This window comes from Oncorhynchus keta, chromosome 33 (genome assembly GCF_023373465.1).
Source record: "Oncorhynchus keta strain PuntledgeMale-10-30-2019 chromosome 33, Oket_V2, whole genome shotgun sequence".
Taxonomy (NCBI): Eukaryota; Metazoa; Chordata; class Actinopteri; order Salmoniformes; family Salmonidae; genus Oncorhynchus; species Oncorhynchus keta.
The window spans coordinates 2400517-2413974 of NC_068453.1; the positions used below are offsets into that span (position 1 = coordinate 2400517).

General features: G+C 42.2%; 1 protein-coding gene across 1 annotated transcript in view; it reads left to right on the forward strand.

Moving 5' to 3' along the window:
* LOC118366037 (beta-1,3-glucosyltransferase-like) overlaps nucleotides 1-13458 on the forward strand; it is a 111393-nt gene that overhangs the window by 81616 nt on the left and 16319 nt on the right. The window contains exons 9-11 of the mRNA XM_035748356.2: nucleotides 5213-5344; nucleotides 7009-7078; nucleotides 7885-7998. Of these exons, the coding sequence (XP_035604249.1) occupies nucleotides 5213-5344; nucleotides 7009-7078; nucleotides 7885-7998 (316 nt within the window). The remainder of the gene's footprint in view (nucleotides 1-5212; nucleotides 5345-7008; nucleotides 7079-7884; nucleotides 7999-13458) is intronic.

The window sequence follows — 13458 nt, forward strand, 5'->3', positions numbered from 1 at the left end:
CAGACAAGCTTCAATGCCATACAACTCTACTTCCATGGCCTCCATGCTCTTAAATGCAAGTAAAACTAAATGCATGCTCTTCAACCGATCACTGCCCGCACCTGCCCGCCCGTCCAGCATCACTACTCTGGACGGTTCTGACTTAGAATATGTGGACAACTACAAATACCTAGGTGTCTGGTTAGACTGTAAACTCTCCTTCCAGACTCACATTAAGCATCTCCAATCCAAAATTAAATCAGGAATCGGGGGTACCACAGGGTAGCTATGTAATATGCCAGGGAGATATGTATACTGTAGCTAAGAAAGTAATACTAAGTGTATGACTTGGTGGTGCACATGTAGCATATGACCTGTTTAAAAGAAATGTTGTAAGATCTTTCATTGTCTGCTTGTATGCCCCCTTTATTTATCCTACGGTTCTGACTTGGTGTACAGGGAGAACACTGTAAGAACGGCCCATGTTCTGAATTCTGTCGCTGTACATTTCAAAAGTTCTGAACAAATAGTTACATTGACTACGTCCGTCCTAGCTCACTCATTAATGTCTTAATCAGAATTACAGATTGCCTTTTATCCGCTTGTCGTCCCCTTATGCCATAGCTTGTATAGTTTGTACATCTCAGTAGAAATCACATTTGTTTAAACAAGTCAGCCATATCAGCTATGTTTTTTGAAAGGCAGTAAATGAGGCTGAATGAACTGTTTCACTGCTAGACAACTGCTCCCCCAGCTGCGGCTCGAGCTCAGCCCCGCTTCGCACCCCAGCCCGACTGACCCAGCCCTTAGAGCCAATCCTTATCCCGAAGTTACGGATCTGACTTGCCAACATCCCTTACGTACATTGTTCTAACATGCCAGAGGCTGTTTACCTTGGAGACCTGCTGCGGATATGGGTACGGCCTGGCACGAGATTTACACCCTCTCCCCCGGATTTTCAAGAGAGCTCACCAGACGCCACCAGAACCGCAACGCTTTCCAGGGCTTGGGCCCCTCTCTCGGGGTAAACCCATTCCAGGGCGCCCTGCCCTTCACAAAGAAAAGAGAACTCTCCCCAAGACCACCACAGGAATGGAAGACCCAGAGTTACCTCTGCTGCAGAGGATAAGTTCATTAGAGTTGCCAGCCTCAGAAATTGCAGCCCAAATAAATGCTTCACAGAGTTGAAGTAACAGACACATCTCAACATCACCTGTTTTTAGAGGAGACTGCGTGAATCAGGCCTTAATGGTCGAATTGCTGCAAAGAAACCACTACTAAAGGACACACATAAGAAGAAGCGACTTGCTTGGGCCAAGAAACACGAGCAATGGACATTAGACCGTAGAAATCATCTGTCCTTTCGTCAGATGAGTCCAAATTTGACAGTGTTGGTTCCAAACGCTGTGTCTTTGTGAGACGCAAAGTAGGTGAACGGATTATCTCCGCGTGTGTGGTTCCCATCGTGAAGCATGGAGAAGGTGTGATGGTGTGGGGGTGCTTTGCTTGTGACACTCTGTGATTTATTTAGAATTCAAGGCATGACTACCGCATCATTCTGCAGTGATATGCCAACCCATCATTTGTTTTTCAACAGGACAGTGACCCAAAACACACCTCCAGGCTGTGTGAGGGCTATTTGACAAAGAAGGAGTGATGGAGTGCTGCATCAGATGACCTGGCCTCCACAATCACCTGACCTCAACCCAATTGAGATGGTTTGGGGATGAGTTGAGTGAAGGAAAAGCAGCCAACAAGTGCTCAGCAAATGTGGGAACTCCTTGAAGACTGTTGGAAAAGCATTCCAAATGAAGCTGGTTGAGAGAATGCCAAGTGTGCAATGTTACTACGTGATTCAATATGTGTTATATCATAGTGTTAAAATAATGAAAATCCATAGAATGAGGAGGTGTATCCAAACTTTTGACTGGTTCTCTACGTCTAGAACTAAATATGTAATTTCATTATAGGTTGCCATTTTTCTCTTATTCCAAGCTTTATATAAAAATTCAGCAAATGTGAATATAGAATGGACAAAAATACATTTAACTTTCTCTTCATCACTCAGCCACAAAATGTCATGGTATACCTGGCTTTTCACTCGCGTAAATCGTGGTAGAAAGTGCAATAGAGTATTGAGTGAATTTCATTCTCTTCCTCTTCAAGGTAACAGTAGTTAGTCCTCTTCCATTTCATCACAATTACCGTCCTGTTTCAATACACAGGGGCAATAATCCTTTATCTTACCTGTGCACATAGGGACCTCCTGCTAGTTAGTAGGCTGTACATAGCATATCCCTTGCACATTAAATCGTTTTTAATCAAATAAAGGATTCTCAATTTAGCTTCATGATTAATGTCCTCCACCCATTCCTTTTCATATTACATCTTCAGTTGTTTTTGAATATTGTTTATGTCTCTCACCTCGCAGGGTTCCCAACCCATGTCCCCAGTTATTGCCAGTATAGGTGCAAACTTGTGGACAAAAAAAAAAAACATTTCTATGGCTGAGCTCTTTAATCACCACTTCATTAAGTCAGGATTCCTATTTGACTCAGCAATGCCTCTTTGCCCGTCCAAAGCTTCATCTCCCAGCCCTTCTAATGCCACTAGGCCTAGTGCCGTTCCATCTTTTCCCCCAGCTTTTCCCTGCAAGTGGTCACTGAGCCCGAGGTGCTAAAAGAGCTCCTTAAACTTGACCCTAAAAAAACATCTGGTCAGATGGTTTAGATCCTTCCTTCCTTTTAATGTTGCAGCCCCTATCATCGCAAAGCCTATCTCTCAACTTTTTTAACCTGTCTCTTCTCCCTGGGGATGTTCCCAATGCTTGGAAGGCAGCCTTTATTTAAAGGGCGAGATCAAGCTGATCCTAACTGTTATAGGCCAATTTCTATCCTGCCCTGCCGGAAAAATTTGTCAATAATCACCTGACTGTCTTCCTTGATGTCTATAGTGTTCTCTCTGGTATGCAATCTGGTTTCTGCTCAGGTTATGGATGTGTCACTGCAACCTTAATGATATCGCCACTGCCCTTGACTCTAGGAAATGTTGTGCTGCTATTTCTTTAGACATACTCTCAGCACAGATCGAAGCTGCAGGCTAAGGTTAAATCTAGACTATGTTAGGTTACGGAGATGTAATTTATAGGTCACCAGTAGGACACATCACTGCACTCTATACTCCCCAGTAAACTAGCCATCTGTGTGTACCCAGCGCAAGACCCACTGGTTGATGCTTATTTATAAAACCCTCTTAGGCCTCACTCCCTCCTATCTGAGATGCCTACTGCAGCCCTCACCTTCCACATACAACATCCGTTCTGCCAGTCACATTCTGTTAAAGGTCCCCAAAGCGTACACAAAACCTCTAATTATATTCGCTGACGACCTGCAGTTAAATTTAGGCACCAGTAGACGAGCTACTTAATTATGTAAACCACACCCCACCCTGCGAACACACCTTCTGCGATGTTGGTTACAATGTGGTACTAATTTAAATGAGGTAAAATAATAAGATATTACCACTGGTGTATTAAAATGAGAGATTTTGTGATGTCACAAAATTCCTTTTAATAATCCCACCTGAATCCAAGTGTTTGATATGGGGGAGGTGACCAGTAACTTTGTGATCAAACTTTATCAATGTTGAAGCAAAACATGATTTTGGCTGTGCAGGACCTTTTAATTCATCTCAATTTACAGAACTGTATTGTTGCATTTCATGGCTTCCTGTTTCACTGGGGGATAAAAAAAAGCGTAACATGCATGTAAAATCCAAAGAACTCACAAATGAAAGGAGACAAATGGTTGTTGACTTTCATAAATCAGGCAATTGGGACATGAAAACAACTGAAAAACCAAATACCACTATTTGGGTTTGAAGTAGTTTAAAACCACTGGAACAGTGGTACACTTGCCAGGTAGAGAACACATCTTGTCCCCACGCACAGAGAAGAAGATTGGGGGGGGGGGGGTGCAAAGTCCAAGGGCCATAGTTGGAGAATTACAGAAATTCCTCGCATCTTGGGGTCACCAAATCCTCAATTAGATACCCCCTCCATGACAATAGGCTATTTGGAGGGGTTACCATAAAAAGGCCTTTATTGAGAGCAACACCTAGAGTTTGCTAAACGTCATTAGCACTTGAATTGGAACCGGGTGCTATGGTCAGATAAGATGAAAATAGAGCTATTTTGCCACGCACTCCAGTGGTGGGTTTGGCCTCGACAGAAGGATGCATATGCGGAAAATAATCTAATACATACTGTAAAATATGGTGGTTGATAGTTGATGTTATTGGGGCTGTTTTGCTTCCACTGGTCCTGGAGCCCTTTTTTTAAGGTTAACGACCTCATGAACTCTCGTAGTAGTAGAACATTTTAGCCAAAAACCTGGTTGCCTCTGTCAGGAGGCTGAAACTTGGTCGCAAATGAAACTTCCATTAAGACAATGACCCTAGGCACACATCAAAATCCACAAAGAAATGGTTAATTGACCACAAAATCTCAATTTTGGACAATCTCTGGACTTGAACACCATTAAAAACCTGTGGTTTGAATTGCGGAGGGCAGTCGATAAACGCAGACCGAAGGATATCAAGGATCAGGAAGGTTTCTGTATAGAGCAATAGTGTGTTCTTACAATCTCATAAAACATTATAGAATAAGGCTAAGTGCCATTATCCTCACAACTGGAGGGTGCACAAAGTATTGAACACAAGGGTGCCAATCATTTTGACATCTTTTTAAAAATATATATTTCTTGTTAAAGAAAATATTTTGTTGTATTAGTATTTTATACAGTCATTTCCAATGTGACCGTAAAGCCTTCTGCATGCTTTGTTATGGCTGGCGTCTCACATACTACCTTTGCTTGAAAAACAAGAAAAGGCTGCAATAGTACTGTTTGTCCACCTTGAGACGCCGTAGCCACTTCCTCAAAATAGTCCGAATTAATCTAAGAAAACTCAAGAAATCTGTCATAATTTTGACATTTTGTAGAGGAGATCTTAGTCGCGCAATTTTACATTAAGACGTTTGGTGGAGTATTTTGCATGAACCATTTGTCTCTCGTTGAATGACAACAAACACATCATTGAAGAATCCCAACTGTTGACCAATCACCGATGAAGGGGCGTCGACTTCAGCTACCGACTTTGGCTTGCTTCTAGAAGAAAATGTGTTTGCATGAGCAGGTGAAAAAAACAGTAACAGTATCTTCCCATGTTGTTGCAGGTAGCTCTGTATATCTGGGAGAATGGCCACGGGCCTCGTCTGACGGCAGTCCCAGAGCTATGTACTGAGCCAGAACACTCTCCCACTGCCCAACACTGTGCTACCACCCTCAGGAGACCTGCTCCCCTGTGTGTAGGTACCAAGTTGTGCATACTGTACATCACAGGTCTATTCTTCACCATAGATCTAGGTCGAAATAATAGTACGTTTTTTGTTTCAGCTTACTTACTTGGTGCACTTGATTGGGGTTTAAATGGAATTGCACCAATGGAATAGTCACAAAAGTGCCAACCCCACCCACTAAATCCAAGTATTTTGGGGGGAAAGGATACATGCTTTGGACCCAAGTCTGCTCCACCCCTCAGGAACAATGATTGTGTCAGTCTTCATGCATGCAAACTATCAGAAGGTTGGAGAGGAATCTCAGGATGACTTCATTGCTCAAATATTTTTTCTCCCTCAAGTGATATTTTAAAGTACCGTCAAATCCTCTTCAAGTACTTTACATTCCTCTTATCTATCTATGACTATGCTGGCTCTCTCCTTTTAGTCCCCCTCCTACCCTTCTTCCCTCCTACCCTTCTTCCCTCCTACCCTTTATCCCTCCTACCCTTTCTCCTCCCCTGATCTATGACTTATCTGTCTCTCTCCTTTTAGTCTCCTTCCTACCCTTCCTCCCTCCTACCCTTTCTCCCCCTCTGATCTATGACTATGCCGGTTCTCTCCTTTTAGTCTCCCTCCGACCCTTTCTGCCTCCTTCTCTTTCTCCCCCTCTGATATATGGCTTTGCTGGCTCTCTCCTTTTAGTCTCGCTCCTACCCTTTCCCCCTTCTACCCTTTCTCCCTTGCTGATCTATGACTATGCTGGTTAACTCCTTTTAGTCTCCTTCCTACCCTTCCTCCCTTCTACCCTTTCTCCCCCTCTGATCTATGACTTTGCTGGTTCTCTCCTTTTAGTCTCCCTCCTACCCTTCCTTTCTCCCCATCTGATCTATGACTATTCTGGCTGGCTCTCTCCTTTTAGTCCCCCTCCTACCCTTCCTTTCTCCCCATCTGATCTATGACTATGCTTGCTCTCTCCATTTACTCTCCCTCCTACCCTTTCTCCCCATCTGATCTATGACTATGCTTTCTCTCTCCATTTAGTCTCCCTCCTAACCTTTCTCCCTCCTACCCTTTCTCCCCCTCTGATCTATGACTATGCTGGCTCTCTCCTTTTAGTCTCCCTCCTACCCTTCCTACCTTTTCTCGACATCTTCCCACTAACCTGGCCAGAGCTCTAATATGCAGAGAAGACAGAGATAACTCATAGGTCTGCATCCCAAATTGCACCCTATTCCCTTTATAGTATACTACTTTAGGCCAATTTGACTACTTTTGGCCAATTTCCTACTGGCCCTTGTGAAACGTAGTGTACTACATAGGGAATAGGGTGCCATTTGAGACACAGGCAGAAAGCCTTGAGCCTCACAGAGAGGCAGAGGACAACCTATAAGCAGGGTGTATGGCCTCCCTCTGGCAATCAGCCTGAGAGCCACAGACAGACATGCAGTAGACCTGATCACTTAAATTAACATGGCCAATTTACATTTCACTCTCAAATAATAACGCATGTGTCATCTGAAGGAACTTGTCCACATTCACAAGGTCTCTTCAACACGGGCAGGGAATTTGAAAAAGTTAGTGGTGCTTCAACAACAATAACAGCTCCCCTCTTGGGATGTATGTTCCATTACTAGGGAAACTCTGAGCCCTAAAATATATGTCTAATTCTTATATTCCTGCTTTTCTTACAGGGGGAGCCTGTAAAGAAGGAAGACATCTTTGTTGCTGTGAAAACTTGCAAGAAGTTTCATAGTGAGAGAGGTGAGTCAGACATTTGAAGCTCACCTGAAGCTCTGGGGTGGTTAAACTCAGACAGGGTCCATAATGTCAACATTTACTCTATTCTTCTAAGGGATGGGATGCATATTTAGCCTTTGAGATGTGTGCCTGGTAAAGTACTGACTCTGTGGTGGCCTGGTTTAACTCTCAGCACAAGATGTCAGTCACAAACTTGCTTTGTCACGGCGTAGAGGTGTATTGGTACCCCCCCCCCCGACAGCCTAACTGTTAATGTAGCTTTCATGGCAGCGCTGAGTCAGAAGTACCAGGAATCCATTAAAACTTAATGAGACAGATAACATTTTGCCGTTAGAATTTCGGAACCATCCGGAAAATTCTACATAAGCTCCAGCTGACATGTCGGTCACAGCTACTTGCTCTGATTATAATAATTACAGTCATCCTCAACTAACACACAGACAGAACTAAAAGGGACATTAGATGTATTTATGGCATGAGGGTTGGATGTGAAAAAATAGTATTTTGTAATTGACCATTTTTCCCCTCAGTTGCCTCCAGTCCTTTAATGCTTTTGACTCTTGACTCTTTCTGTGTTTTTATTTTATTTTTACAGGTCCAATTATTTTACATTGAACAAGGAAAAAAACTACAGAAACATCTATTGAAATATTTATTTCAAAAAGTTCTGTAAAAGACAATGCGTTTAACATTCATTATTAATCATTGCTGCACGTTTTCTGTGTACCGAAGCCTGATTCTACTTATTATTGTCTTGTGAAAGTGTTGAGCTGTATTGTTTTACCTGTCGTCCTGTTGTCCTGCCCCAGTCCCAGTGGTGAAGAAGACGTGGGAGAGAGAGGCATCTCTGTTGGAGTATTACAGTGACCACACTGACCCCTCCATACCTACCATTGACCTAGGAGTCCCCAACACAGAGAGAGGTGAGTTAGTCCAGGGCCTGTATCCATAACATCTCAGAGTAGGAGTGCTTGTCTAGGATCCGTTTAGCCTTTTAAATCATAATTATTAAGATTACATGGACATGTCTGACAAACCTTTATTTGGGAGTGTCCCTTTAACTCTGGCAGATGGCAAGTCTGATACGACAGGTACAGCAAGGCAACGTTTTACCAGTCTACCAAAGCACGGCACGTTGTATTGTGTTGTTGTTATTTAAACAAGAATAATTTGGCTTCCTGTCTGATCCTGCTATCATAACATTTGGGGAGAAACAAAGGGCTGTGGGCCTCTTTTTTTGCCACTCCTTATGAGGTTGTTAATTGAGTGTCTTGTTTGTGACTGACATACGGAATCTGCACATTTACTAAAACTTAAGCTCTCATCTCTTCCACGGTTCTCAATGTCAAACGAGAAAGACCAGATTGTTTTGTTTTTTCATGATTGCGACATGGGTCATTTTAATTCAGGACTCTTGTAACAGACTGCATCCATTGAAGTGTAAGATTTAGTTTTATCAGGTGGAAATGGACATATTTTAGGATAGTTTAGGAATGAATATGGAAACCTCAGATTCAACCAGTACCACTGCTCTGGGAGTAAATGACCATCCATTGACTTGAGTTTGATAGAAGAGGTCAACGTAAGCTTCATTATTCAACGCCATACTAAAACCAAAATCAAAAAAATATTTTATTTGTGTCCACATTCAAATGGTTAAAGTTGATTGTGATATGATTAAGAGAAAAAAATCTATATTTGGGCGTGATGCTGGCCTTAAAATGGTAGCACCCTATTTGAACTTTGATGTCATTTGACCCAATATTATGGCATTAGGATTAGCAATTTTATGCTGATTTGTATCAAATTACATTTAAAACAGTTGAGATTTAATTGTAAAATTACTTTGTATGAGTCTCATTTATGGTTTTCCAGAAGGATTGTAGTCTAATGTCGCCATCTCATTATTGGTTTCTCTGATTTTAACAACAGAAGTAGTGCCACCATTATCTACAGTTATTTTTTTATTTGTTTGAACCTTTATTTAACAAGGCAAGTCAGTTAAGACCAAATTCTTATTTACAATGACTGCCTACCCCGGCCAAACCCTAACCCGGACGACTCTGGGCCAATTGTGCTCCGCCCTATGGGACTCCCAATCACAGCCGGTTGTGATACAGCCTGGAATCGAACCAGGGTCGAACCGGGGTCTATAGTGACGCCTCTAGCACTGAGATGCTGCTCCACTCGGGAGCCCTACAGTGAGTCCGTCTACATCAATGCTAGAATTTTTATAATTTTGGTATCTAGTATTGTAATACTTAACCTGGTATCGGTATCCAGTGCAGGCTCCAGGCATAAGCGACATAAATTGTTGCTTAGGGACTGTTAGACATTTTCAGAACCGGGACCCGGACAAAAATGTGGGAGGATCATTATTTTTCCATTTTTATCTAGTCTAGGGAAAAGTCATGAAATTTGTAATCGATTTAAGAAAAATATTCCAAATTAGCTCCATAATATCGACAGAAACATGGCAAACGTTGTTTATAATCAATCCTCAAGGTGTTTTTCAAATATCTATTCGATAATATATCCGTCAGAACAATTCATTTTTCAGTAGGACCGATTGGAGTAATGGCTTCCTCCTGTATTTTACGCGAGAGTCACCCTGGGAGCCATCAGGTGACCATTTACGCAATGTAGCCGCCTACGGCTATTCTTCAACATAAATGCGTAAAACTACGTCACAATGCTGTAGAAAGCGTAAACTGGTTGACACATTCACAGCTCAATAGGGACTCATTGGAACACAGAGCTTTCAAAATATGGGGCACTTCCGGATTGGATTTTTCTCAGGCTTTCGCCTGCAACATCAGTTCTGTAATACTCACAGACAATATCTTTACAGTTTTGGAAACGTTAGTGTTTTCTATCCAAAGCTGTCAATTATATGCATATTCTAGCATCTTGTCCTGATTAAATATTCCGTTTAAAACGGGAACGTTTTTTTTCTCCCAAAAATGAAAATACTGCCCCTAGAGTCGCAACGGGTTAAATTCCTATATTGCCAGATGCTACCCCTCATTCTCTGCACATTTTTTTTTACCTTTATTTAGCTAGGCAAGTCAGTTAAGAATACATTCTTATTTTCAATGACGGCCTAGGAACAGTGGGTTTAACTGCCTGTTCAGGGGCAGTACAACAGATTTAAACCTTGTCAGCTCGGGGGTTTGAACTTGCAACCTTCCGGTTACTAGTCCAACTCTCTAACCACTAGGCTACCCTGCCACCCCAATATCATGTGCACCTGTGGTTTCAATCAAATGATCTATAACCTACAGCTATACTATTGGATATACTATTGGATATAGGCCTAGGCTATACAAAGTGCAAGTTTTATTTATGCGGAAATGTACTTCCTTCCTGAGTTTTGCGCTGCTGGGATGGTGTTAATAAAATTAGACAACACTGCATACACACTAATGAATAGGCTATCCCATTCATGATGGATAGGCTATCCCAATAACAATTATATCAGTGTGTGCTGATGTCCTGTTAAGTTAAAGTGGAAGAGCGTGAACATTTTGAGGAACGGAGGTAAACTTCAACTGGAGATTGGTGCTGAAAGTAGGCTAATTCAAGAAGGCTTAATTCATTTAAACAGTCTTCATTTTAATTCAACCTTTATTTAGCTTTAAAATGTTTTGTACTTGTACCCTTTTTTTCTCTCCAATTTCATGATATCCAATTGGTAGTTACAGTCTTGTCCCATCGCTGTAACTCCCCTACGGACTCGGGAGAGGCAAAGGCCGAGAGTCATGCGTCCTCTGAAACACGACCCTGCCAAACCGCACTGCTTCTTGACATGCTGCTTGCTTAACCTGGAACCAATGTGTCGGAGGAAACGCCATCCAGCTGGTGACCGAGGTCAGCTAGAGCGTGATGGGACATGGATATCCCGGCCGGCTAAACCCTCCCCTAACCCGGACGATGCTGTGCCAATTGTGCGTTGCATCATGGGTCTCCCGGTCACGGCCGGCTGTGACACAGCCTGGGATCAAACCCAGATCTGTAGTGATGCCTCAAAGACTTACGATGCAGTGCCTTAGACCACTGCACCACTCGCTACTAAGAGGTAGGCTCAGAGGTAGGCCTTGGGCTGTTACGGTAACTGTATTACCGCCACACTGGCAGTCAAATTCCACGTAACTGTTTAGTCACAGTAATTAGGCTTCTCCAAGCACTGATGCTGCTGATAGTCATTAGCAGCCTACAAAACTTGCTAACTGCCTGGTACTCAGCACTTCATTGTCCCTCTGACATCAATGCAAAATTTAATCGAAAATCTAATCAAACACTTCATGAGATCCCATGAGCTCATGGTCCAAAACATTTCTATAGGCTATGCAATTGCATGAGAAAATAGTTTTGATGGCCTCTATTAAAAAGAGGAGGACCCCATCAGCTTTTAGGCTACGCCTACTATATTTATTTCTCAACTTTCCTAATGTTAAGCACGTTGCTTCACTTTACGACAGGGGTATAGCCTACCTGGCTGGCATGAAAATGAACCACGGGAAAAGCCTCCTCCATTCGCTATATAAATGCATAGATGACATTAATTTTTTCCCATGCCCCTGTTCTGAGACATGTGCACGATAATGGTTCATTCTAAATCAAAACTAATTTCACACATATTATGTAGTTTATGTAAAGACAAAATTAAATTAAGAATACTCTGTGTGACAATATTAGCCTATAACTTGTGAATGATGTATTATCAATGATGCCCAGCTTGTGCAGTAAGGCAAGAAACACGGCATGCCTATTTTTTTTGCTACTTTTTAAAATCATAGTCGCACACCTCATGTAGCTTAGCCCATAAGCCTATATGTTTTGATAAGGTTTGTATCACAACTAAAGTGGCCAAATAACTTAGCACATTTGCCATCATTTTTAAGAACCGTGTTTTTACGCTAATTGATTGCATTTTGGAACATTGGCGCTTATAGCCTACTGCCACGTGCGCATTACTGCTCTTATAATGAGACGAAATAGCTTAATAGTTTATCAACATTTTAAGCTAAACATTCTGATCTGTTGCATCAGCCTCATTGCTTTTTTGATGCGAGTAGTTGTATTCATTTGCGATCTATCGCATCCAACTCCCAGAGTACGTTTGGAATATTTATTTCTTCTTCAGAAGGACAAGTTGACCAATAGAATAGGTCAACTTTTGTACTAGTAGATTGACATAGGCTAGTGCTTTTGTTGTTCGTTTGGTCTACGTCTTCTGTATGCATCTCGGAATTCGATAAGAGTGTCTGACTTCATTCACTTGTAGCCTACTTCTTAGCTGAGACATCTGTGAGAAGGACCCACGTGACGGGTATTAGCTAATTAGAATTGAGATATTGGAGAGAGCCATGTGAGTGAGATGTGCTTCGGAGCACGGTAGCCGGAAGGGAATTATAATTATTATATTCAGCCCAAGGGCAAAACGTCCACTTTGGCCGCAAAAGACATAGATTTTCAGGGGGAATTAGGGCAACACGAGGGATGCCGGCAGGATGTTCGAGGCTTGGTGCGAGTATTATCAAGTGCTGGACAATATTTTTTAAATATTTTTTTTCACCTTTTATTTAACCAGGTAGGCCAGTTGAGAACAAGTTCTCATTTTCAACTGCGACCTGGCCAAGATAAAGCAAAGCAGTGCGACAAAAACAACAACACAGAGTTACACATAAACAAACGTACAGTCAATAACACAATAGAAAAATCTATGTTCATTGTGAAAATGTAGAAGAGTAGAGAGGCAAGGCAATAAATAGGCCATTAGAGGAGAAATAATTACAATTTAGTATTAACACTGGAGTGAGGGATGTGCAGATGATGATGTGCAAGTGGAGATACTGGGGAGCAAAAGAGCAAGAGGATAAGTAACAATATGGGGATGAGGTAGTCGGGTGTGCTATTTACAGATGGGCTGTGTACAGTGATCGGTAAGCTGCTCTGACAGCTGATGTTTAAAGTTAGCAAGGAAGATAAAACTCCAGCTTCATTTAAGGAGGGGCTTTACCGAGCAAAGGCTTATAGACGACCTGGAGCCAGTGAGTTTTCCAACGAATATGAAGTGAGGGCCAGCCAGCGAGAGCATACAGGTCACAGTGGTGGGTAGTATATGGGGCTTTGGTGACAAAATGGATGGCAATGTGATAGACTACATCCAGTTGGCTGAGTAGTTGGAGGCTATTTTGTAAATGACATCGCCGAAGTCAAGGATAGGTAGGGTAGGATAGTCAGTTTTACAAGGGTATGTTTGGCAGCATGAGTGAAGGAGGCTTTGTTGCGAAATAGGAAGCGATTCTAGATTTAATTTTGGATTTGCATTGGAGAGGCTTAATGTGAGCCTGGAAGGAGAGTTTACAGTCTAACCAGAC